Below are 27,500 nucleotides of genomic sequence, written 5' to 3'. Positions count from 1 at the left end.
TTTAAAACATTAATGCAGTTTTTATCGGGACTATTTCTTCAATGACAAAAAACAGCTGAAGTGAAAACTGTTGACGGTGAAGTCTGTTGACTATCTTGCGATGGCGTTGTTGTTCGTGCCGTCGGTTGGTCGAGACTGAGATATCTCTGCAACTATTGGATGGATTGGCATGAAAGTTTTGTACAGACATTCATGTTCCCCAGAGGATGAATCACAATGACTTTGGTGATCATCTGACTTTTAATCTAGCGCCACCGTGAGGTTGACATTTGTGGTTTTGAGTGAAATGTTTCCGCAACAATAAGATGGATTGCTATGAAATATCAAGGTCCTCAGAGGTTGAATCCTTTTGATTTCATTGACCCTCTGACCTTTCATTTAGTCCTAGAAAACAAGTTAACATATTTTGTTTTTGAGTGAATCATCTCAGTAACTGTTGAATGGATTGGCATGAAAGTTTTGTACAGATATTCATGTTCCCCAGAGGATGAATCCTAATGACTTTGGTGATCATCTGACTTTTAATCTAGCGCAACCGTGAGGTTAACATTTGTGGTTTTGAGTGAAATGTCTCAGCAACAATAAGATGGATTGCTATGAAATATCGTACAATTATTCAAGGTCCTCAGAGGATGAATCCTTATGATTGAAACCTTTTTATTTAGTCCTACAAACAAGTTAACATATTTTATTTTTGAGTGAATAATCTCTGCAACTATTGGATGGATTGGCATGAAAGTTTGTACAGATATTCATGTTCCCCTCAGGATGAATTGTAATAGCTTTGTAGATCTCTTAACTTTTCATCTAGCGCCATCAATGTGCACAATACTTTGGTTTACGACCAAATACCTGCAAAATTAACGACATTCCATTCAGTCTCGGTTGTACTTTGTGTTCAGTGCTAATTAGCCGATGCTAGCTTGCTAACATGCCAAAGTAAGATGTTAAACATGGGAAATAGCATGCTGAGCTGAGGTCAGCTAACTTAAGACTAAGTACAGACTCACAAATCTACAAGCTTTAGGTTTCGGCAGAAATCTCAGAGATGGATATTTAAAATCCTGAGACAAAACTGTCGACGGCGAGACACCACTAGTTAATAGAGAATATATAAATATATATATATATATATATATATATATATATATATATATTTATGATTTGTGCAAACTGACCCTTTAAACCAGGGGTCTCAAACTCCCGGCCCGCGGTCCGAATCCGGCCCGCTACGTCATTTTATGTGGCCCGCGAATCCGCCAGCAAAAAAAAAAAAAAGTTAAAACTTTTTTTTTCTTTTTTTTTAAAAGTTAGACTTTATAATAAAAATATCCCCACAGTCGAAATTATGAGATAGAAAGTCGAAGTTATGAGATAGAAAGTCATAATTCTAGATTGAAAGTCAAAATTCTGAGATTGAAAGTCAAAAGTATGAGATACTTAAACAGTTAGAAGCAGCTCTTTGGCTGGTTACTGTACATTTAACATGGAAATGTATTGAGTACATTGAAGACTACTTTAAACTGTGAATGCAGAGAGTTATTTAACAATATGTTACGAGTGGTGACATTTACAACCGGCCCTTTGTGGGCGACCGTGATGTAAATCCAATATTCATTCAGGTAATGAGGGCAAGTTCAGATATCTGTAATGAATTACTTACACACGTTTCAGGACAATTAGAAGCTGTTTTATGGTCAGAAATGTCAAATGTGATGCAGAATGACTCGTATTAATGCAAGTGCAACAGAATCTGAGCTATTTCTAAAGAATCTACAATGTGGATTTACTTAAATGTAACAGTAAGCTTATTTATTAAATAGTTCTGCATGGATATACGACACATTACGTTATATTTTATTGAGATTTAATGAGTCATGAATATGTTAATGTTCTGTATTCAGGTATCTTCCAGTTCTAATATTGCTGATATAAACTTTAATGTGAAGTGAGTGCCTTGAAATTAAAGACACCATTTAAACACGGCTGTGAGATGTTTCCATTCAAAGCACGAGGAGCTTTTTTATTTGACAAAACAAAAAAAGGAAATCTTGAAGGAAAAGTTTGACATTTTGGGAGATATGCTTAATTGTTGTTTTCCCCGAGAGTTGGATGAGAAGATCCCCAATACTCACGTCTGTATGGTAAATATCAAGCTAAAGCCAGTAGCCGGTTAGCTTAGCATAGCATAAAGACTGAAAACAGCTAGCCTGTCTAAAACCACAACGTGCTATTTTTACACATCAGTTCGTGTTCAGATTCAACAAACATGACTAAGTGGGTTTTGTAACTTTGGACAGACAGGCTAGCTGTTTACCCCTTCTTCCAGTCTTTATGCTAAGCTAACCAGCTAGGCTGTAGCTTTATATTTAGCGTACAGACATGAGAGTGGTATTGATTTTCTCATCACTCTTTCGCGATTAAGTGTATTTTCTCAAACTATTACTCGTACTCAGTCTCCGGTTACCAGCTTTTTAACTTTAACTTTCTCTCAGTCTTTTTCTGCAGATGACCACGACAACTGAGCAAAGAAGGACATGAGATGTGGTTAAAGCTCCAGAAAAGGCGAGTAAGTGGAGAAAGAAATATACACGTCAAATAATTAGGGCTGTACCGAAGAGTTAAGAGCTTTATTTATAACGGTCTAAATCAACGTTTGAATGCTGCACAGTGGCAGATAAAGATCAGGCCACACGAATATCTTCGTAGTATTCTTTGGGTAGAATCAGATTCCAGTGGTGGCCGCGAAGGATTTTTATGTTGCAAACAAAAAATCAGCACCAGATACCAGTCAAATGCTAAAATATGAAAGTGGCTGCTAGAAAAAAGCAAATGTATTGTGTGACTGGTAGATGTTCACAAAATGTTTTTATCTAACGGAGTATCCTGCTTCAATCCATATCTGTGGGCGTTTAGCCTTTTAAAAACTAAAATGTAAACACAAAACTGAGTTATATTTATTCAAGAAAGTTGATTTAATAAAAACAGACCAACTCCAATAAGCCAATAAATAACTATTATTCATTCAAACTGATGATTTAGTGAATTTTTTGGCTTTTCAAATGTAAAACACCTTGTGATGTGGATGAGGAAAAAGAGACAACTCGTATGAGACAAGATTTTTAATTATTTTTTTATTATTTGAATTCCTTTCGATGACACTGGAAACAAAACGAGGTACCGTGTCTAAGTGACAAAGAAAGATGAGCCGGAGACTCATGTCACAATTAGATGGAGAGAAAAACACAAAAATATCAGAAACAAAGAGGAGTCATGTGGGAGACAGCGAGCCGCTTCCATAGTCCTATGAAAGCGCTTCGATGGAGGTCAAACTGTTGTATGTACAGATGTGAGGTTGTTTTTATTGAGAAGAGAGAACGACAGCAACGAGAGGAAACGGCAAACATCTCCATCCTCACGTCCTTTGTGACGATAGATGAAAACAATAGTGTAGAAATGCAAACTAACTACATGAGAAGATTCCACGACATTGATCTCACCTACCGGTGAAGACAAAGGATCACAGAGAGCAGCATCTGAGCAGACCTTCATCCACCAACTCAGCCTCAATATCTCAGTCATGTGTTTGTGAAATGTGTGAACATTTAAACGGATGAAATAGTAACAAGTGCTCCAAACGTAACGGACACTCTGCACCTTTTGATATTCTGTGTAACCAGCAAGGAAGCGTTGAGCTCCACCTTTCCTTTCTTTCTTACATGCTTTTATTTCAGGAAGGCAGGACGCGACCGAAGAACAGAAGCTACACATCAAGGAAGATGCTCATGAAGTGTGTGTGGGGGGGGGGGGGGTTGATGTGGTTCGGGGGTCTCTTTTCTTCTTCCTCTTCTTTGTTCTCCCCGTTACGCCTCCAGCTCGAAGCCCATCCCCACCTTGTGACCGCCGGCGTTGAAGTTCTTCCCGTCGATCAGAGCTGAGAGAGTAACCTTCACGCCTGCAGAGACACGACGTCACTGTGAGACCTTTATGTTCCAACAACTTCATTCAACATCTGTTTGACATGAACTTCAACAAATGTACCGAAGGGACGACACCACCTGCAGTTATTTACTAAATTCAGATTCATTTCATTCATTCATCACATTTCTGTGATATCTGTTTTGTTCGTGAAAGTTAAGACTTTTTAAATGAAATGTTTAAACCGTTGAAGAGCCGCAGATGAAGCAGGAGCATCTTGAACCTTTTTCTCTCCTCACTGTTAGAACCTCTGCCTTCTCTTCTAATCGGTTGCTGTTTTCCCATCAGAGGGAGGAAACGCGTTCAGACGTGTTGTGATACTACGGTTTGGCTCGGGTTCCGTCTTTTCCGGTCCGGTCGGGTTTCGAGCTGAAACCGGTTTGATTTTCAGAACCGGCTGAACCGGAATTTGTCATTTTGAATAAGAAACGCTACCTGTGCCGACGGCGTCAAACCCAACTTATATTGCATTAGTAATAAGAGTTATGACAACGTGATGGACATGTCAACCAATCACAGCAGACGTAGCGAGTTCATTTCTGAAATCATTCATAACCTCTAACTCGTTCTCTTTTGGGAGAAGAGGAGGAGAGAGGAGGAGAGAAGAGACGGGGGGAGGAGGGGAGGAGGGGAGAGGAGGAGAGGCTGAAACATGTAAATAATTTAATATTCATAACACGTAGAGCCTCCATGTTTTACCCCAAACATTGTAACACTTGTGGACATTTACCCAAATGTTGGATATATAGATTCAAGTGTTTTCCAATTTTTGTAAAATAAAATATGATGGAAATTCGACTGGAATTCTTTCCTTCTTTCATGATTTTATATCATAATAACTGTTATTCTGCACTGAAGACGTGTTGTAGTTCTCTCTACTTCCAGTCATGATGGTTCTGTTTCTATAGAGCTGCAGGACTTTTATTTTGTAGTCAAAATTAAGACCACAGACGAAGCAAAACAAACGGCTCAAAAGTGCTGAAGCTTTGTAAAGAGGTGTCCAGAGGACGTGTCATCTGTGAACCTTCGAGGAGTCCTCGCAGTAACAGGAGACGCCTACCTGGCCGGAGGCTCTGAGTGTAACCCACTCCGATCAGACTGGCGTTGTTGACTTTGGCCTGCGGGGGTTAAAACGTGATGAGACGTTAAAACAAGATGGCAGAATAGTTTGAGAGGATTTGCCTTCACAGAGGAGCAGCAGCACTCACAGACAGAGAGGCGTCTTTGTCCAGCTTGTATTTGGCGGCGATGCCGAAGCGAGTGTTGTTGCTGCCGGCGGTCCAAGCTAGAGTCACCGCCGTCTCCAGCTCCTCGTTCACCTTCTGGTAGATGGAGCCGCCGAACTCGGTCCCGTCGTTACTGAGGCGGGAAAGATTCAGAGAACGCTCGTCACCCATTGGTTTATAGACTGATGCTATGAAGCCAGAGTTCGCCGTTTTGGCCGTCGCCATCTTGGCTTTTTGCAGCCAGCGAACAGGAAGTGACCATATCTGGACTGCTGAGGAGTGACGTAGAGACGCCGTGCACGTCTCTGGTAGAGACCTGTCAATCAGCGTGTAGCCCCGCCCTAAAGCATCCCCTGCTTTATGGTCTGTGTGACTCTAAATGGACCATAATGTACTAAATGAACATCATGCTGTATTGAAGAAGACTTGAAACTAGAGATTGAGACATAAACTCATGTTTACAATGTTTACTGAGGTAATAAATCAAGAGAGAAGTAGAGTCATTTTCTATAGACTTCTATACAACCAGAGGAGTCGCCCCCTGGTGGACACTAGAGAGAATGCAGCTTTAAGACGTGAAGCTTTGGCTTCACTCGACAGAACCGGAGGTTTTCCGTCTGGTCTGAAGCTTGATGTTCGACTGATCTTCTTACAGGAAGTTGTTTCAGAGTCTATGTTCTCTTCTTCTGGACTGTAATTGGTGAGTACTCACACGTTGGTGTGCAGCTGGAAGTCTCCGGCTTTGTACCCGAGGGCGAAGTTGTTCTGGGCCAGTTTGGACTTGGCCGTGTCGAAGGCCATCTGGTAGCCGGCAATCCAGCCCTCGTAGCCCAACACGGCGGCGCCGTGGATGATGGGACCCTCGAAGTCCACGTCGCAGCCCAGGTTCACGAAGTCACGCTTGTAGGCCGTCTTCAGCTTTCCACTCTTCTTACTGACCATATGGATTCATAGGCTTAAAGGTTAGGTCATCGCTTAATGTTCACTGTTGCTTAAGGTCTGACCCACAGTTCTGATCGCACGAGTTCAAATATCAAAGATTCGTACAAACAAACGTCGTCTCACCCTGTGTTTGGTACGAAAGACGTCTCCAGAGCAACCTTCAGTCCTTGAGTCAGCTGCAGGTAAAGTAAAGTGTTAAACCTCCGTATTAAACGTGTGTGTGTGTGTGTGTGAGAGAGACGACGGACCTGGTCCTCCACCGTGACCTCGGTGGCCAGCGTGTTGTCCGTGTTCCACTTCTGGTTGAAGCTCAGGCCGAGCTCCTTCATCTTGTATTTGGTCTCCAGGCTTCCGGCGGCCTTCCCCGTGTCCGTGTTGCTGGATCCAGATGTGTTGAACTCCTGTCGGGAGGACGGTTATGAGTACAAAGACGTCGATGAGACCGAGGTCAGATTATCATCTGGAGGGCTGCACCAAGTAGTCTGTATGTTTCTAACGTAACTAAATATTCAGCTTCAATCTGTATCTGTTGGCGTTTCACTGCAGTCATAAAACTAATATCTTCATTAAAGAAAGTTGATTTGATAAAATCTAAAGACTTGTTTAATCTGAAGAATCACTATTCACAACCTCAATATCAGACTCTCCCGCTTAATGCACTAACATGTTGAATTCATAGAACCACAATAACAAACAACACTTTATCTTTTAGGGTGAGACTTTTGGTACGGCCCGAGTTATCATGACATATAAAAAGCATTATGAGCGAAACACAGAGAGACGTCAACAACAGAACACGACAGACAGAATGTGAAATCATTATTAAACTGTAAATAAAACACATCAGACGACTGAACATGAATCCATGCGGGACACCAGGAACATATGATGGACAGAAGACTGATGAATGTTGATATTATGATGTAAATTATGAGTAAACATTCACGTTTTTATTATTTCTATTCATTTAAACGTCTGTAAGAGCCGCAGAGTTAAAAAACTGCTTTTAGTGAGTTGACATAAATGCAACTGAATTAAATGAGCAGATATTGTCATATCAACGTTGTAACATCACAAAATATTACATCGTCCAAATAATCAATTAATATAATTCAGAGATGAAAGTTGTGATTTAAGCCTCGAGTTCAGCGATGATGGAAGATGTCGCCCCAAAACTAAAAGGCTTAAAAAGTGGAGGAAACGTTCGACTGATATTTGAAAAGTTCGATGTGATGACAGAACATGGGAAGCACAAACACAGATATTCATGCTGTGTGAATGATCACAAAGACAAACGATGGCGGTGGTTATTGTTGTTATGATTAATAAACAGCAGCTCTGACACCGTCTTACCATCTACATTAGAGTCCGGTGCAGAAGAGCAGCAGCATGGAGACAGAGCAGCGGTTAGGAGACTCACAGGCCACAAACACACAAACGGGGTTCAATCACAGTCGTGTTTCTTTAAGACGGAGAACAATTTCAGCAGATCTGCATCAGCGACACCATCACGCTGCGGGTTACAGCAGGAGCTCAGGTCGAAGCCGAGGGTCATTTTAGGGGACGCAGGACAAGGGAAGGCAGAAAGCATCGAGAGAGAAATGACAAAAGCTTCCTCACCACTCCGCTCTGTGATTTGGTCTTCAGGTCCAGCTTCACGACTCCAAAGCCTGGTTCATTCACAGGAGAGGAGGTGAGTAGAAATCGATCACACATCGTGTTATGATCATGTTATTTTGTTCATATTTTTATATTACATACCTACTTTAAAGCTAGATACTGTATTTAATCTGCCCCACTGGCACCAGCATCATCCGTCTGTACGTTAAAGAACGAGCTGCGTGTTCTACCGTAACATCAGTCTGTACGTTAAAGAACGGGCTGCGTGTTCTACCGTAACATCAACAGTCTGTACGTTAAAGAACGGGCTGCGTGTTCTACCGTAGCATCATCAGTCTGTACGTTAAAGAACGGGCTGCGTGTTCTACCGTAACATCAGTCTGTACGTTAAAGAACGGGCTGCGTGTTCTACCGTAACATCAACAGTCTGTACGTTAAAGAACGGGCTGCGTGTTCTACCGTAGCATCATCAGTCTGTACGTTAAAGAACGGGCTGCGTGTTCTACCGTAACATCAACAGTCTGTACGTTAAAGAACGGGCTGCGTGTTCTACCGTAGCATCATCAGTCTGTACGTTAAAGAACGGGCTGCGTGTTCTACCGTAACATCAACAGTCTGTACGTTAAAGAACGAGCTGCGTGTTCTACCGTAACATCAGTCTGTACGTTAAAGAACGGGCTGCGTGTTCTACCGTAACATCAGTCTGTACGTTAAAGAACGGGCTGCGTGTTCTACCGTAACATCAACAGTCTGTACGTTAAAGAACGGGCTGCGTGTTCTACCGTAGCATCATCAGTCTGTACGTTAAAGAACGGGCTGCGTGTTCTACCGTAACATCAACAGTCTGTACGTTAAAGAACGAGCTGCGTGTTCTACCGTAGCATCATCAGTCTGTACGTTAAAGAACGGGCTGCGTGTTCTACCGTAGCATCATCAGTCTGTACGTTAAAGAACGGGCTGCGTGTTCTACCGTAACATCAACAGTCTGTACGTTAAAGAACGGGCTGCGTGTTCTACCGTAGCATCATCAGTCTGTACGTTAAAGAACGGGCTGCGTGTTCTACCGTAACATCAACAGTCTGTACGTTAAAGAACGAGCTGCGTGTTCTACCGTAACATCAGTCTGTACGTTAAAGAACGGGCTGCGTGTTCTACCGTAACATCAACAGTCTGTACGTTAAAGAACGGGCTGCGTGTTCTACCGTAGCATCATCAGTCTGTACGTTAAAGAACGGGCTGCGTGTTCTACCGTAACATCAACAGTCTGTACGTTAAAGAACGGGCTGCGTGTTCTACCGTAGCATCATCAGTCTGTACGTTAAAGAACGGGCTGCGTGTTCTACCGTAACATCAACAGTCTGTACGTTAAAGAACGAGCTGCGTGTTCTACCGTAACATCAACAGTCTGTACGTTAAAGAACGAGCTGCGTGTTCTACCGTAACATCAACAGTCTGTACGTTAAAGAACGGGCTGCGTGTTCTACCGTAGCATCATCAGTCTGTACGTTAAAGAACGGGCTGCGTGTTCCACCGTAACATCATCAGTCTGTACGTTAAAGAACGGGCTGCGTGTTCTACCGTAACATCATCAGTCTGTACGTTAAAGAACGGGCTGCGTGTTCTACCGTAACATCAGTCTGTACGTTAAAGAACGAGCTGCGTGTTCTACCGTAACATCATCAGTCTGTACGTTAAAGAACGGGCTGCGTGTTCTACCGGTTGGGGCTCAGACTGAACTCACCGTAGCCTTTGCTGAAGATGTCCTTGGCGGACTTGCCCAGGTCCGAGTATGAAGGAGGGACGGCCATCGTGCTGCAGGAGAGAACGTCGGTAATGAGATCAGTGACTCTGACGTTTACAACGCTGCCGTCATGATTCAGTGCTTAAAGGATATAAACCAGCAGCTAAATGTGGAACAATACGTCTCTTCTTCTTGTGAGGGATTAATGTAGATAAAGGAAATAAATAAACTGATGTAGGAGGACTGCTGCCTCACACTCACTAGGTACTGCACTTGTACTATAAAGACTCTCACATACACACACGTACTGCTGTTGACGCTGTGCTGAACTACAGAGTATTTGTACACATCTGGTTAGATGCAAAACTGCATTTTTTGTTTTCCTCTGTGCCTGAACTCAATGACAATAAAGATGAATCTAATCTAATATATTCATCATCAGGGGAGCCGGTCACATTAACGTCATCCACCATGATGGAGCACCTCTAGAAAAGCTTCCCCTCACAGGGCCTTTAACAGTTTACATTACAATTAAAAGTCAATCCACTTTAAACAGTTAAACAATAGATATCATAGAATCAAAGAACCACGTCTGCAGGTGAGCTCCAGCAGAAAGGGAACAAGCTGTTCCTTAAGAGCAGCTGGGATGCTGAACAGCAAATGGGCTCAACAAATAAGCAATGAAGCCACAAACATGTGTATATGTACATACATTTAACCCAGAATATGAGCACAAATATATACAGAAACACTTTAAATAGCTGAGCTGGCAGATGCTCAAGCATCAGAACAAAAGGCTCTCAAGGTTGTAAAGAAGAAGGGCCCTGATGCTGATGTCTCCATCTTCATGCATTTACAAAGTGATGGTGCAGCATCTTATTCTGGGACAAAGGACAGAAGATGGGCCGGTGAACAGAGGGGGGGGGGGGTTGACTGCTAGCTACCTAGCTGGCTGCTGTGTGAGCAGTAACAAGCTAACTGCTAGCTAACTAGCAATAAAAAGGAGGCGACAGATGGACACTGACTAACTGGTATACGTTAGCTAACTTAGTGAGTAACTGCTCATTGCATTCTGCTTGCACGCACACACACACACACATTTGCAGCTTAGCTAGCTAGCTAGCCACACACTAATAAAGTGGCTAAATGCGTGGCTAACGTGAATCTCTGCACTATTAAACCTCATAAACCAAGGATTAAACTGTACATTGCAAGGCTAAAACATCATTACATAACAGAGCTAACCGTTAGCTTAAATCGCCCACGATGCTAGGCTAACCTTGGAGAGAAACGAACCGTTATCTAGGCAGCGGTTGGTAACACACGTTGTTATGACGTGACGTATTAATTTGTATTTTTATTTAATGTCTCCTTACCGGTGCTAAAGGAGTCTGGAAGGAGGAGTCTGTGGAACTGTCCCTGTCGTGATGCTGCTGAGTGGATTGACAGTTAGCTTAGTTTAGTCGTGTCTATAGGGCACAATGAAGGAGACATATGGAGCATGCGCAATAGCGGTGAGAAAGACGAACAAAGAGTCGATACAAAAGCAAGACAGTTATCCCACAAATCCGCAAAAACCTCAACCGAGTAGTTGTACACCAGATAGAAACGTTTAATCGAAGAGAAAAATCAAGAAATTGATCAATAAAAGTTTATCAAGGATACAGAAATATTTATAATGTATTTATAAGAAGCCCCTGGTCATTGAGGTTCATAATATATTTCTATATAATTATTATAATCACATTATTGTAATTATTACAAATATCACAATAATAAATAAATAATAATACGTATTATTAGTATTACTATGTTATTAGTAGTAGTGGTAATACAGTGACGACCATACAAATTATAATACTTATATGATTATAATAATTATATAAAAATATAATATGAAATCATCATCAAAGTTATTTTAAAGAGAAACAATTGTATAAAATGTACCAAATACAGTGGTGCAACAAGTACTCAGATGTTAGAAAAAGTAGCAATATCGCTATATATATATATATATATATATACTTTACTGAAGTTTTGAGGTACTTGGCATTTTCCATTACATTTTTACATATATATATAAATAGTATTCATATACATATATAAAAGTATTTTTACACATTTATTTATTTCTGTATAAGAGTGTGAGAAGTCATCCTGAAAGGTGAGACACATCATCCTGAAAGGTGAGAAAGTGAAGATCATTAACATTGTGCCAAAACCTCACTCCACTGAAGCTCATTAACAAAAGGATCATAGACTAAATAAGAAAATAAAAATGAATGAATTAATTAATTCTATAAAAATAAATAAATAAATAAAATATGAGTATTTTCTTTTTCATAATGTCTGTATAACAGTGTGAGAAACAGTCGTATTTAAATAAATAAATGAAAAATATAAATATACTCTTGTATATAAACATATAAATATATACACAAGAGTATTTTTATATTTGTATTTATCTCTGTATAACAGTGTGAGAAGCAGTGCCCTCTACAGGCGATCCGTCGTATTTAAAGTAATTCAGCTCTTTGCAGAGAATCTCTCCGGTCCTCCTTAAATGTTAGTGACAAACATGGGCTTTTTTTCCGTGGGGGGGGGGAGTGTCGTGAACGGCCGCGCCCGGAGTGAACACGGAACTCGACGTTATCAGCCTCTGAGCAACACGGAGGGTAACTTAATCAGCTCCGGAGCTCAACCTGAAAGTCCAACGGTCAATGTGTTGTGCATCGGGACTCCTGCACGAGGCGCTCCCAGACTGGATCCGGGCTCGAAGCGTGCTGACCGGGTGTGAAGCGACCGAGCGCGTCCGTATTGACACGTACAACAACAACAAAATAAAGAAAAGTTAAGCCGGAGGTGTCGCAGTCATGTCTGGACAACCGAGATTCGTGAGCCCGTTTTACAGACCCGGGTGTCTGGCGGCTGCAGCTCCAGCGGGGAAAGCCAACCTCACGCACCCGGGCAAGGCGATCCTGGCCGGTAAGAATAAGTTTTACTCCGCACACTCCTTCCTGCACACATGGGCTGTTTACAAAGTTTAAGGGCGTGTGCACGTGCGTGCAGATGTGGTCCAGAGACTGCAGCACTGTTACTATACTTGTCTTAAATACACATTAAAGGTAAAGTAAATGGGGAATCCTGAAGCACTACTCATGAATGAGCTCATGCAGTTCCTTCATGACGCGAGCAGCACCTTTAAACATTTTTTAAACTATCCACAGATCATTTCCAGAGAAACACAGACTGACATGATGAACTCTGATGGTCTTGTTGGTCAATCAGTGACAGACGCTCAGAAAAATGCCAGTGTAACGTTGCAACATCAACATGATGTAAGAAAGACTTTGCTGCTGAGCCTTAAAGGTTCATGTAGGTGTGCATTACTGTCAGCAGTAGTGCAAGAAGTATTTAGATCCTTTACTTAAATAAAAGTTCTGATATCACACAGTAAAAATACTCTACTAAAAGTAAAAAGTACTGAAATATTCAACATCAACACATAAAGAAACACTTCATCCTTCAGTTTATCACAAACATTCATCATCAACACATAAAGGAACACTTCATCCTTCAGTTTATCACAAACATTCATCATCAACACATAAAGGAACACTTCATCCTTCAGTTTATCACAAACATTCAACATTGACACAAAGGAACACTTCATCCTTCAGTTTATCACAAACATTAAACATCAACACATAAAGAAACACTTCATCCTTCAGTTCATCACAAACATTCATCATCAACACATAAAGAAACACTTCATCCTTCAGTTTATCACAAACATTCATCATCAACACATAAAGAAACACTTCATCCTTCAGTTTATCACAAACATTCATCAACACATAAAGAAACACTTCATCCTTCAGTTTATCACACACATTCATCATCAACACATAAAGGAACACTTCATCCTTCAGTTTATCACAAACATTCAACATTGACACATAAAGGAACACTTCATCCTTCAGTTTATCACAAACATTCATCATCAACACGTAAAGGAACACTTCATCCTTCAGTTTATCACAAACATTCAACATCAACACATAAAGGAACACTTCATCCTTCAGTTCATCACAAACATTCAACATCAACACATAAAGGAACACTTCATCCTTCAGTTTATCACAAACATTCAACATCAACACATAAAGAAACACTTCATCCTTCAGTTTATCACAAACATTCAACATCAACACATAAAGAAACACTTCATCCTTCAGTTTATCACAAACATTCAACATCAACACATAAAGGAACACTTCATCCTTCAGTTTATCACAAACATTCATCATCAACACATAAAGGAAACACTTCATCCTTCAGTTTATCACAAACATTCAACATCTACACATAAAGGAACACTTCATCCTTCAGTTTATCACAAACATTCATCAGCAACACATAAAGGAACACTTCATCCTTCAGTTTATCACAAACATTCAACATCAACACATAAAGGAACACTTCATCCTTCAGTTTATCACAAACATTCAACATCGACACATAAAGGAACACTTCATCCTTCAGTTTATCACAAACATTCATCAGCAACACATAAAGGAACACTTCATCCTTCAGTTTATCACAAACATTCAACATCAACACATAAAGGAACACTTCATCCTTCAGTTCATCACAAACATTCAACATCAACACATAAAGGAACACTTCATCCTTCAGTTTATCACAAACATTCATCATCAACACATAAAGGAACACTTCATCCTTCAGTTTATCACAAACATTCATCATCAACACATAAAGGAACACTTCATCCTTCAGTTTATCACAAACATTCAACATCAACACATAAAGGAACACTTCATCCTTCAGTTTATCACAAACATTCAACATCAACACATGAAGAAACACTTCACCCTTCAGTTTATCACAAACATTCATCATCAACACATAAAGGAACACTTCATCCTTCAGTTTATCACAAACATTCATCATCAACACATAAAGGAACACTTCATCCTTCAGTTTATCACAAACATTCAACATCAACACATAAAGGAACACTTCATCCTTCAGTTTATCACAAACATTCAACATCGACACATAAAGGAACACTTCATCCTTCAGTTTATCACAAACATTCAACATCAACACATAAAGGAACACTTCATCCTTCAGTTTATCACAAACATTCAACATCAACACATAAAGGAACACTTCATCCTTCAGTTTATCACAAACATTCAACATCGACACATAAAGGAACACTTCATCCTTCAGTTTATCACAAACATTCATCAGCAACACATAAAGGAACACTTCATCCTTCAGTTTATCACAAACATTCAACATCAACACATAAAGGAACACTTCATCCTTCAGTTCATCACAAACATTCAACATCAACACATAAAGGAACACTTCATCCTTCAGTTTATCACAAACATTCAACATCAACACATAAAGGAACACTTCATCCTTCAGTTCATCACAAACATTCAACATCAACACATAAAGGAACACTTCATCCTTCAGTTTATCACAAACATTCAACATCGACACATAAAGGAACACTTCATCCTTCAGTTCATCACAAACATTCAACATCAACACATAAAGGAACACTTCATCCTTCAGTTTATCACAAACATTCAACATCAACACATAAAGGAACACTTCATCCTTCAGTTCATCACAAACATTCAACATCAACACATAAAGGAACACTTCATCCTTCAGTTTATCACAAACATTCATCAACACATAAAGGAACACTTCATCCTTCAGTTTATCACAAACATTCAACATCAACACATAAAGGAACACTTCATCCTTCAGTTTATCACAAACATTCATCATCAACACATAAAGGAAACACTTCATCCTTCAGTGTCTCTGCACGGCCTTTTGGTGGAACGAATGCACGTTAAAAGCATCAATAAAAGCCACTTTTATTATATACAAACAGAGGATTAATTCAAGCTTTTATCAATGAAAAACGTGTTTAGGGTTATTTTATTACATCTGCAAAAATGTGTGTTTTTTTTAAACAACTCACTCATCAAAGGTGTAGTGTGAGCATTCTGTGCGTGCGTGGGAGCCCAACACACACCCCCTAGAGTTGGGAGTCAGGCAATGGGTGGGAGGGTCTGTGGGCCGGATCACTTCGAGGTCAGCTGAGCCAATCAGCTGCCGGCTGAGGGTTTGCTGTTCAACGGCAGATGTGTGACATCCGGGTTTTTAAGGTGGAGCTGCTTATTAATATGTGACGCACAGATGATTATTAAACTAATAATGGAAAACTTCACCTTTTATTTTACCTAGAAACTTCAACTTTATGTTACCTCACCAGCAATACTGTTATTTATCTACGATATATTATTTTTGTATTTATTTCAAATTTATAAAAAAACAGCAGAATCATTTCTGCTGTTTTTAATGATCTTTTTTTTCTTGCATTTGTGTTTTTAATTATATTTTGTTGTTATATTGCATGTTTTTGTCTGAAATGTGCATTATAAATAAAGTTTTGTTATTTTTTTTAGTTGTGAGAAAAACAGCAGGAATACTTTAACAAGTGAAGCGTGATTAATATGACCTGTTTAAAACCAAACTTTTAATACTTTCCATACTTACAGATCATGCTTTACACTTTGTGAAACTACGAAGTATTTGAGTGTAAAAGTACAACATTATTTTATTCAGTCGGGTCAACAAAGCGTTGCAAAAAGATCATGAATCCGGTTTGTTACAATACTTTTGCACATACAAGGAATTTGCAATTATAAAAGACATAATTTAAGAACAGAAAATATAGTAGTAAAGTAGTAGAAAAACTACATTTCAACAATCAGTCATTGTTAATGCTGGTGGTCTGAACGCTTCTTTCTCCCTGAAATGCACAAAATAAGAAACCTTTTACGTGTTATTGTCGCGTCAGACTGAGTCTCGTCTTAACGGCGTGTTTGTCGCCGTTGTTTCAGGCGGGCTGGCGGGAGGCATCGAGATCTGCATCACCTTCCCCACAGAGTACGTGAAAACACAGCTGCAGCTGGACGAGAAGGCCAATCCTCCCAAATACAAAGGCATCGGTGGGTTCAGCTTCCGTTTCCTTTAAGTTCTCTGCTGTCATTAGATGTGATGCTGCCGGAACCATGTGCGACCACTTTGATGAACCTCAATGGTCAATGCATGGTTCGATTATTACCTATGATCTCTGTCGAGGTAGAGGTAATGCCTGAGAGCTGCTGCATTACATTCTGTACACGTTACATAGAGGTACAGGTAGAGGTACAGGTAGAGATGGAGGTACAGGTACCGGTAAAGGTCGAGGTAGAGATAGAGATGGAGGTACCGGTAAAGGTCGAGGTAGAGATAGAGATGGAGGTACCGGTAAAGGTAGAGGTACAGGTAGAGGTAAAGGTCGAGATAGAGATGGAGGTACCGGTAAAGGTAGAGGTACAGATAGAGGTACAGATAGAGGTACAGATAGAGGTACAGGTAGAGGTACAGATAGAGGTAGAGGTACAGATAGAGGTAAAGGTAGAGGTACAGGTAGAGGTACAGGTAGAGGTACAGATAGAGGTACAGGTAGAGGTACAGATAGAGGTAGAGGTACAGGTAGAGGTACAGATAGAGGTAGAGGTACAGGTAGAGGTACAGGTAGAGGTACAGGTAGAGGTACAGGTAGAGGTAAAGGTAGAGGTACAGATAGAGGTACAGGTAAAGGTAGAGGTAAAGGTAGAGTCATCTTGTCCAGGAATGTTTGACCAGCAGTCGCTCTGAAACCCTCCATGACTGAAAGAGTTTGATGAACAATAAAACATTTGATTAACTCTGATATGTAGTCAGAACACATGGAAAAGACACAGCTCAATATTAGATAATAATGATATTACTGCACGGTGGTGTAGTGGCTAGCACCGTCACCTCACAGCAAGAGGTTCCATCCCGGGCGGTCCTTCCACGTGGAGTTTGCACGTTCTCCCCGCGGCAGCGTGGGTTCCCTCCGGGTTCCCTCCGGGTTCCTCCCACAGTCCAAAGACATGCAGCTTAAGTTATTTGGAGATGTGAATGTTTGTCTGTCGCTACATGTGCCATGCGATAAACTTCGCCCAATGTTAGCTGTGTAGCGCCCCACGACGCTGAATAGGACAAGGGAATAATACAATTATCATCAATATTCTTGCTCTGTTTTAATCCCCTTTCATTTTGCATTACCTGCATTAATATTCATTTCGATCATCACGTATCTGTGTGTCTGAATCGTGAATAACAGCAGCTCGCTGTGGTCGTTCAGCCGTCTCAACCTTCTCACTTTACTCTGGAGATCTGCCCCTCTGCCCCTCTGCCCTTTAGGTAACGGTCCACAGAGCGGCGTGTCGTTGCACAGACGTGTGTTTGCGTAGTAACTTACCGTTTGTTATCTGTTCCCTGAGCCGCTCGTGAACTTTGTCTTTAGAAGCTCTGTGTGAAGGACACACGAGGAGCCCAGAACATGGAGACTGTCATCGTTCATTCAGCTCTGGAACAAGTGGGTCAGATATGAGACGAAGGATTGACCCTGTAATGCTTCAGCTGAGGGAACCTCATCGACCCGCCCCCCCGACATGTTTTATAATCGAAGCTTCTGTCCCAAAATAAAGACTAAAATTAAAAAGCGAGGTTGATAACGGGGCAGCTGATTATGTTTCATGATGTGATTATAGAATTAACTCTGTCTCCTGCAGCGGACTGTGTGAAGCAGACGGTGAGCGGTCACGGAGTGAAGGGTCTGTACCGAGGACTGAGCTCTCTGGTGTACGGATCCATACCCAAAGCAGCTGTCAGGTACACACCTGCACACGCACACACCTGAGCACGCTTACTGTCTAACAAGCCGTCTGCAGCGATAAAGAAACTATGAATGAAGGTTTTTTATTCGATGTCGTCTGAAGTTTGAATTAGTTTTATTCCAACCTTTCAAAGGGTTTTTCACACCCTGGCCAGATTAAAAGTTGTGCTTCTTAATGACCAATAACCACGAGCAGAGCCGTTCTCTCACATGAGGCCTGTGCAGTAGCTGCTGTGTCAGAACGTGTGCCGGTTACTTTCCGTTTTCGGTCGTTAATCTTCTTCTTCTGCATCAGATTCGGGGTGTTTGAGTTCATCAGCAATAAAATGCGCGATGAAAACGGAAAGCTGGACAGCAAGCGAGGATTCGTCTGCGGCCTCGGCGCCGGAGTCGCAGAGGCCATTTTTGTAGTTTGTCCCATGGAGACCGTTAAGGTAAAGAAATAACATTATTAAGGATGCATTTATGGATTATTGCCACCAGGTGTCACTTTCACTCGTCCAGTCCTCTCAAGTTAAAGGTGCAGCGTCCTCTCGTGCAAATACAATATCGTTCGTGTTGTTTCTGACTCTGTTTGCAGAAACCTGCATGCAGTCAGTTTTGATTCTTCTTAATCATTGTTATGATGTTATTTTAGGTGAAATTCATCCACGATCAGACATCAGCAAAGCCAAAGTACAAGGGCTTCTACCATGGAGTGAGGGAGATCATTAGAGTTGAAGGTAAGGACGGGTCTTCGTCTGTGCAGGATGTGTTGCATCACTCTTCTCTTTATTTAACAATCATAATCTTTATTTATAAGGAACATTGCATACAGACTAAGTATCTGAAAGTGCTGTCTATATAAAGAATATATGGAAACTTTCTACAGATATAATGGTGCAAAATGCTTTCTTCCAACCACTTCTATTGATTGTAAGTGTAATTAAAACATTTCAACGGAGGACTAAGAGCTGGAAACTCTTTTTTAGTTCTTGTTGGCAGTCTAGCGTGAGAGTTTTGAATAAGTTGCAGCCTCTCAGTAGATTCCAGTATTCCTGCTCAGCCTCATTACATCCTGAGCTCGAGGGCTGTGAGGGTTGTGGTTTTGATGAAGGTCTTGATCCTGTATCTGCAGGACTGAAGGGGACCTACCAAGGCCTCACAGCCACCGTGTTGAAACAAGGCTCCAACCAGGCCATCCGCTTCTACATCATGACCTCCCTGAGGAACTGGTACAAAGGTGTGTGAGCCAATCACCTCCATCTCTTTCATGATCACCTCATGCAACCCAAACAACAGGCAAAGAGCCATCTTTTGTTTGTTCTTTTTAAACACTAAAGGCGACAACCCCAACAAAGCCATGAACCCTCTGGTAACGGGACTGTTTGGAGCCGTTGCTGGAGCTGCCAGCGTGTTTGGAAACACTCCGCTGGACGTCATTAAGACCAGAATGCAGGTTGGTTGAGTTTCTATGTTCACCTGCTGGAAGAATCTGACATGGTTAACGTCTGACTAACGTGTTCTTGTGTTTGTTTATTAACAGGGTCTTGATGCTCACAAGTACAAAAGCACGATGGACTGCGCCGTCAAGATCATGAAGCACGAGGGACCGAAGGCGTAAGTTTGATTTTGAAGAGTTTATTTACGGAGAATCACTTGACGAGCATTTATTCAGCGATTATTTGCAGCAGAGTTGGTCTCATGTCTTTAAAGGATTCACACTTTTTACACGTCAATAATTCAGCATGAATTTGAATTGTCTTGAGACCAGAATGCATCCAAGTCAGAGGCAACCTCCAGGTCTGCAGAGTGAAGCCAAAGCTTCACGTGTTAAAGCTGCATTCTCTCTAGTGTCCACCAGGGGGCGACTCCTCTGGTTGTATAGAAGTCTATGAGAAAATGACTCTACTTCTCTCTTGATTTATTACCTCAGTAAACATTGTAAACATGAGTTTATGTCTCAATCTCTAGTTTCAAGTCTTCTTCAATACAGCATGATGTTCATTTAGTACATTATGGTCCATTTAGAGTCACACAGACCATAAAGCAGGGGATGCTTTAGGGCGGGGCTACACGCTGATTGACAGGTCTCTACCAGAGACGTGTACGGCGTCTCTACGTCGCTCCTCAGTCCAGATATGGTCACTTCCTGATCACTAGCTGCAAAAAAGCCAAGATGGCGACGGCCAAATCTCCACAAACCAATGGGTGACGTCACGACGACTACGTCCACTTCTGATGTACAGTTTATGATCCAAGTACATGTTGTCCGTACACAAACATTGTGTGTAACATCCCATATAATCCATTGTGGTGTTTTGTGTAGAAAGGCGACCAGATTTCTGTGATAAGTCTTGAAAACCTCGTACTTTCTTTTGTCCCGTTCAGGTTCTACAAAGGTACCGTGCCCCGGCTGGGTCGGGTGTGCATCGACGTGGCCATCGTCTTCATCATCTACGAGGAAGTCGTGAAGGTCCTCAACAAAGTTTGGAAGACGGACTGAAGAGTTCACGACAGCGAGAGCTTCAGGACACCCGTTCACAGCAGTGGTCTAGGTTCTAATATCTACCTCTAGAGAAGAGAAAGGGGTCGCTATGTTCTTTGATTTTATTTATAACTCGGCAACTACAAGTGGAAGCGTTCTCTGCATGAAGAAAGAAGCTCCAGATTGCTTGCTGTTTTTTCTTAAATTCCAAAAGGGGGTCGTTCCTTCAGAGCTCAGGGAGGAGGAACGAGGCTTTCACTCAGATTGACTTGAGGAACGGGAACACTGTCAGCGCAGACAAACACTTTTATAGACTTAATATAAAGAGACACCAAGACCCGACGTAATGTGATTTAGACAAAGAAACTTGAACTGAGAGATTATACCAGAGATGAAAGATTTTAAAGCCCTCTTTATATGCAGATTTTCTTTCAAACTCAATATTTCGTTCCAGAATCTGATGAAATATTTAATGTTCCGACGTCTTCTGCTGCAGAGGCGACCGGTACATTAAGAACTAAATGCCTTAAATCACGATTGTCGGATCCATCGAGATGCAGGTTTTTATTAATTACTTACACAACTTCTTTAGAAATGCACATTTCCACTAAACGGTTGTTGAGGTGTTGAACTTTACTTTGCAGAGATGTTTTAAATCAATGAACCTACGAGATGCTGTATTAAAACAAAGTGCCTATGTATTGATCTTGAGCTCTTTTGAGATAAAGGATGATTGAATGTTGTACGTGCTTTGGTGACTACAGATGTTTTAATGTTGTTGCACACGCTGCGGTGGTGCCGGGTGTTTGATTCCAGGCGGTTTCTGAGATATTCCTGAGACGTTCGTGTCTTCTAAATTCATCGAAAACTATTTTTTTAATGAATTTTTGCTTTTTCATTTTAAATTGCCTGATTGAGAAGTGCCATTAAAAGTGCCTTCCATCTCATTCCAGGAAGGACGAGTGCTTGAAGATTGCTTTTTATTGCAGATTCTGTTTCAAATGTTTAACTTTAATTATTGCCTTTTTACTTTTTACACCAACTGACGAGCCAATGTGCCAATTTCTGCTCACAGCGATGTTCTGGGCTGCAGTTTGTAGCTTGTGAGTCTGGCCTGCAATGCCACTCATTGTTTTCCAGATGTTTACTCCAGCTTGCTGCGTGTAGACTCAATGTCATATATTTAAATATCTTTAGGACATGAAAGAAACGATGAAAAGCAAGTGTTGTGCCTTCAGTCCAATTCATTCTAACAAGTCTGCTCACAAATAAACATTTGATCAGACCGTTCATTGTGTCGTGTTGATAACTATGAGGAGCGGAGGAAGAAGTACTCCGATCTATTACTGAAGTGAAAGTGTAATACCACAGTATTAAAATACTCCGTTTCAAGTAAAAGTCCTGCTTTTAACAACAACTTAAAGTTACTATGATGACCTTTGATCTGGTCCTGAACCAGTCTCAGTGTAGTCCTGATCCTCTATGAACCAGTCTGTGTAGTCCTGATCCTCTATGAACCAGTCTCAGTGTAGTCCTGATCCTCTATATGAACCAGTCTCAGTGTAGTCCTGATCCTCGATGAACCAGTCTCAGTATAGTCCTGAGTACAGTACCGCAAAATTGTACTTAAGTACAGTTCTTGAATTAATGTACTTCTTCTTATCATTTATGTACCGTGACCTTGCTTCGCGTTTATTTGACCACCTCGCGCTTGCCGTAGTTGTCAGTGCGGCCCGCCGCTGCTCCTCGGGACTGAATGAAAGAAGATGTTTGTGTTCCTGTGGCGGTAATAAGGCGTCTTTAATAAAACATGTCTCTTAATGGAGGAGGTAGCAGAGGGTTCTACTTCAACACCGTGTTGTCTCTGGCTCGGTCGTTGGCGGCTCACCGGCAGGCTCCGATAGAAAAGGTAACGTTCGCTAAACTACGGTAAACAAGCTAGTACCTGTCGAAAAACATGGCGGCTCAGTGAGCATTTGTAGCTGTGACGTCAAAGGTAGCTAACGGTGGCTAAAGTTACCTGTTTTGAACCTGTAAGATAACTAATCTTTGCTCAGGTTATGCTAACTACTTTGATGTGTCAAAGAATTAATATTTGATCATCAATATTATCAAAGACATCAATCTGTCTTGTCTGTCACCTGTCTGTCAGTCTTAAAATTGCCGGTCGACCCTCATCGACCTGCTTGTCTTTTATTGTTGTTTAGTGTCTGACTGACTTACTGTATATATTTCACAAACTCTGCATGCTTTTATGTTTTGTGCCTCTGACATGGATGTTTTTAGTGTCTAACAATGAAGCATAATCTTGTCTTTACTCCATGTTTCTATTCAACATAGTTATCTCTCATTTTATTGTCTTTGTGTGTGTTGAATGCTTCTTGTTCGTACTTGACAATGTAGTGTAAGAGTCTCCTGAATGATGATACCACTTATATTAATATTCTCACTTCTTTCATAGTTTCTGCACGCTTTTTAAAGGGTCAATATTGCATAACTTTGGAAATTGAATCTTATCTTCTGGGACTTCAGATGAAAAATAGCCTCTTGGCTCTGACGCATTTACAGCAATGTTTTTATGACCGTCCCTTCTCAAATAAACCAATAAATAACACAAAATAATATTGATTTGGCTCTCGTTCATACAGGACGGCACAGGGAACTTTTAACTGTTTTATAATACTTACCAATGGATTCAAATAATATTCAGATTCATGACTAAAGTAACTGTTAGTTGCAGCTCTATGACGTCTGATTTAAAGCTGAATGTTAATATAATGTGTGAGTCCACACAACAGTGTCCTATATTCCTCATTTATAATAAAACTATTTATTCAACTGTAGTGATTTCTACAGGTTTTCAAATCAAGTGCTCCTGTCTCCAAACAAGGAAGCAATCGCTGTTAAATAATAAATATATTGCCTGCTGATACGAGGAGTGGATCAATATATCTTTTAACTAATTGCAGCATTTTCCGAGTGACAAGTTGTCGATTATGTCTGGCACCGGCAATCGATAGTGAATCAGTAGTGAATGAGATGAACAGGTCAGAGGAGAGAGGCTAAATCACCAATCAAAGCAAAACCCTTTGCACCAAAAAACAGTGAATCTGGGACTTTAGTAGCCCCGAGGGCAGCTGCCCTCGGGGCTACTAAAGTCCCAGATTCAAATAAATTTATTTGACAGATAAAGACCCTGGGTCAAAATCTAGTCATAAAATCTTTCATATTTTTGTCTATATTATGCTCATACGGTGCATTTTTACTAAATTAAAGCTTAATACAACAGGAGGTATTCGTTGGTTTCTGGGTGTGTGCAAAAACAAGCTGTTATTTCTAGTGCATTGTGTGCCACTGTAATCGAGGGGAACTTGGAGGCAACAGGACTCCAAACAGGTTAACCTGGCCGTGACAAAGAGGAAGAATAATTCCATATCACCGTCAATATCTCACGAGAGGATTTATCATCAAGCATGCGTGACAGACAGTTTTAAGCAATCACAAGAGGGAGGCCACCAGCTTAAAGTCCCACCCACAAGAAGTGATCGTGTCATCTTGCGAAACATGCTTGATGAAGAAATGTTCACGAGAATGTTTTCAGAGTTGAAGTTCTGCGGCTGAAACTCAAATTGTTGTAATAATGCGGCTGAGTGATCCTCACTCAGGAGGTTGGGATTTGTGGGATTTGTGGTCGGGGATTACGTCGTGGCCACAGCTTTTGAAGTGATTTAGAAAATACACCCACTGAGGTTTCAAATGGGGAAATGATTTAGAACTAAAACAGGAAGTATAGCTCAATATGTGCTTCGTGTGATGAAGTAACTGTGGCAGCAGTAACACAGTGAGAAGTCCTCCCATTGTGTTATTGTGTGAGTGGAGCGCGTCTTCCTGTTTTTGCTTTATTTCGATGTGAAGTCTTTTGAAATGTGCTTGTTGTGAAGGTCTGCATAAGCTAGAAGCATCATCTATCTCTTTGACCGAGAATGTGTCGAGCTATAACTACTATGTTTATTATTGATTATTCTGCTGATTATTTTCTCTAAATCACTCGATCAGTCAGTCTATAAAATATCAGGAAACTGTGAAAAAAATACGAATATAATCACCCAAATTCACTTTGCTGTCAAACATGACGAAGCACAGCAGCTAACCCTCTCATTTTAGCACATTAAAATGTTTTCCAATTAAGTTTCAGCCCATCAACTGAATCGATTTATTGACTATCGTTTGAGCTGATTCGTTTCTGAACGTCTGAGTGGGTCTGTTTCACACAGAAGCCTCATTGTTTGTACAATAACCTCCTTTCAGTTGGTGGCAGAAAAGCCGATACTTCAGAATGTATTGTATTTTACCGGCTTAAAAAGGAAGAATTTGTGTGATGAAGTATCCTATGGTTCAGCGCCAACTTCTTCATTAAAATGTTCTTTCTGGCTCACTAAGAGGTTTACATGGGGTTTGTCTAAACACAGCAGGTTGAGCTTTGACATACAACCAACTGAACCCAAAATCTCTTTATTTATTTGACTGTTTTCGCTCCGACAAACATGATCTTTAGTTACTTCACAAATTCCCCCTCCTCTGCATTGCGTATCGCATGAAACAAACGTTCAAACGGTGGCGAAATCCATCTCACAGCTTATGTCTGCTCCTTTAGCATTAGGCTAATTAATTCAGGTTTGGCTGGACTCCTGCAGCACAATTATGCAAAAAACGAAATTCATTATCGCTAATGGAGACAAGACGTGAGCGATGTGACGTTAAAAGATTGTTTCATCCAAACAGCTGATGCTTCCAGCTGAAGTCAGCAGTAAGATGTGATGAAGATGTGACGTGTGTGTCGTCCTCTCGCAGGTGCAGAAGCTACAATGCATGTGCCCCGTGGACTTCAGAGGAGTCTTCCAGCTGGACGAGAGGAGGAGAGACGCCGTCATCGCTCTGGGCATCTTCCTGGTTGAGTCGGACCTGCAGGTAAACATGGTTTGTTTCTCGACTCACCTCTCCAGCCTCGTGGTTTCCTTTGTGAAGCCCTCGTATCACATGCTGTGAAAAATACTTGTGTTGCAGCACAAAGATGCTATCGTCCCGTACCTTCTCGGGTTGCTTAAAGGGCTTCCTAAGGTTCAGTGGATTGAAGAAAGCTCAGAACGCAAAGGAAGAGGTAACGATACAGCTGTGTCATGAAATATATCCTATAATATTCACTGTAATCCTGTGTTATTCTGTACACTGAGTATGGATGCCTACATTTAGGGTGCTGTTTGTTAATATCTGCTGAACTTTGTGTCTTGCAGAGACACTTCCTGTCGCAGAGATCTTCACCTTTGGTCTCGTAACTCTCCTCTCAGACGTTGCCCAACGGGATGAGACCTTACGAGGACAGGTGTGTGTGTGTTCATATATATGTGTGTATTTTTGGTTCCTGATATTGTTCCTCCTCCTCATGCTGTCTGTGAAAAGACTCCTCACTCACACTCTCGCGAGATGACGTTAGAACGAGTCTTCTCCTTGTGTGAGACTTCCCCTTAAGCGAGTTATCTCCTTCGGAACGAGACTTCAGAACGAGACTTCTCCTGGAGGAATACTGTGTTAGACACGATAATGATTTCTATGTAGAGTCTGTTCCACAATGTTTTCAGAGACTTTTAAAAACAAACTGAGCCCATCAGTGGCTAAAACGAGCACTTCTTGTGGACGTACATTGTCGGTGCAGAATTGCCCGGAACAGTTGCATTGCAGCCCGTTTTGCTGACGGTGTCCTTGCTGCCGGCTGCAGCGTTCTCGCTCAATACTCGGCCAATTTCAAGTCACTTAAACTCAAAAACATGGGAAAATAGGGTCCAGTTTAATAACACTAGCTTCCCCTTTAAATCATTATCTTGACGTAATTATGACGTCTCATCTTTGTCAGATCCTGGAGGCGGTCATGGACATCATGCAGGTGCTGCAAGGCATCTGCAAGAATCCAGAGGCTCATGATAAAGGTACCAACACAACACGCCTCCTGCTTCCTTTGTATGTAACTTAGCTTCACAGTAATATTGTCTCTGCCTTCCGTCACCTTTCTTCTGCACAGAATACCTGTGCAGGTACACTGTGCCCACCTTGCTCGGTGTTGCCCGAGCGTTTGGCCGATACAGCAACACCGACGAGCCGTTACTGTCCAAGCTGTTCCCTCGACCGGTGACTCCCGCGCCGCCTTCGGCCGATGACAGCGACGCGACGCACCGCCGCTCCTTCAATGACTTCCGCTCCATCCTGCCGAGCTCTTTGCTCACCGTGTATCAGGGAGACACTCTGAGACGGAAAGGCTCCAGTCAACAGGTATGGATCAATCTGAGGAACGTAAAGAACAAACCTGAACCTAACCCATCAAAAAGAGATGATTTTCACAAATACGTTTTACTGTGTTTTGCAGGCCAGTCCAGAGAGAGCCTGTCTGACCCCCATCTCAGCTGCTGACCCCTCCGCACAGTACTTTGAAGGTAAGTCCCCGAGGAGAAGCAGTCGAGGCTGTTGGGTTGTGTATTACGACAGTAGAGTTTATAGAAACAGACAGAAGTACCAGCACGGGAGCAAAGTCATGTTCTGCTGTGGACGTATTCTAGACTCCCAAAAGAATCTCGATCAGTTTAAGTGAACGTTATGTTTAGAATGTCTTCACCTCTTTACCTTGATGTCAGAACTGAAGCTGTGAAAACATTCTAAACACAACGT

General features: G+C 41.4%; 4 protein-coding genes across 8 annotated transcripts in view; 3 read left to right on the top strand and 1 right to left on the bottom strand.

The window, feature by feature from the left end:
* Positions 1-1,963, top strand: part of tor4aa (torsin family 4, member Aa) — a 9,164-nt gene extending 7,201 nt beyond the window's left edge. Inside the window, exon 4 of the mRNA XM_079289552.1 lies at positions 1-1,963. This exon is cut by the window's left edge and continues 1,165 nt beyond it. The gene's annotated coding sequence lies outside the window, so the exon portion shown is untranslated.
* Positions 1,964-3,127: 1,164 nt separating this feature from the next.
* On the bottom strand, positions 3,128-11,024 carry LOC306792495 (non-selective voltage-gated ion channel VDAC2). Its single transcript, XM_079289672.1, has 9 exons — positions 10,884-11,024; positions 9,508-9,578; positions 7,767-7,816; positions 6,395-6,547; positions 6,270-6,322; positions 5,917-6,138; positions 5,187-5,337; positions 5,039-5,096; positions 3,128-3,955 (listed from the first exon to the last, which is right to left on the bottom strand). Exons 2-9 carry the CDS (start codon positions 9,572-9,574, stop codon positions 3,864-3,866), a joined length of 846 nt encoding a protein of 281 aa, XP_079145798.1. The 5' UTR covers positions 9,575-9,578; positions 10,884-11,024; the 3' UTR covers positions 3,128-3,863.
* Positions 11,025-12,150: 1,126 nt separating this feature from the next.
* On the top strand, positions 12,151-22,044 carry slc25a1b (slc25a1 solute carrier family 25 member 1b). Its single transcript, XM_079288835.1, has 9 exons — positions 12,151-12,492; positions 16,470-16,577; positions 18,216-18,315; positions 18,615-18,753; positions 18,957-19,041; positions 19,437-19,541; positions 19,642-19,757; positions 19,845-19,918; positions 20,690-22,044. Exons 1-9 carry the CDS (start codon positions 12,381-12,383, stop codon positions 20,802-20,804), a joined length of 954 nt encoding a protein of 317 aa, XP_079144961.1. The 5' UTR covers positions 12,151-12,380; the 3' UTR covers positions 20,805-22,044.
* A 502-nt stretch (positions 22,045-22,546) lies between these two features.
* Positions 22,547-27,500, top strand: part of pi4kaa (phosphatidylinositol 4-kinase, catalytic, alpha a) — a 24,367-nt gene continuing 19,413 nt past the window's right edge. For all 5 annotated transcript variants that reach the window (XR_013772809.1, XM_079289547.1, XM_079289546.1 and 2 more), the window contains exons 1-7: positions 22,547-22,695; positions 25,638-25,754; positions 25,851-25,944; positions 26,078-26,166; positions 26,695-26,767; positions 26,860-27,107; positions 27,202-27,268. Coding sequence is in view for 4 of the 5 variants with exons in the window: in XM_079289547.1 (XP_079145673.1) it covers positions 22,597-22,695; positions 25,638-25,754; positions 25,851-25,944; positions 26,078-26,166; positions 26,695-26,767; positions 26,860-27,107; positions 27,202-27,268 (787 nt within the window). In the remaining variant the exon portion in view is untranslated. The remainder of the gene's footprint in view (positions 22,696-25,637; positions 25,755-25,850; positions 25,945-26,077; positions 26,167-26,694; positions 26,768-26,859; positions 27,108-27,201; positions 27,269-27,500) is intronic.

Source organism: Melanostigma gelatinosum (assembly GCF_949748355.1).
Source record: "Melanostigma gelatinosum genome assembly, chromosome: 18".
In the NCBI taxonomy this organism is placed as follows: Eukaryota; Metazoa; Chordata; class Actinopteri; order Perciformes; family Zoarcidae; genus Melanostigma; species Melanostigma gelatinosum.
This window is presented reverse-complemented; position numbering and strand designations above follow the sequence as displayed.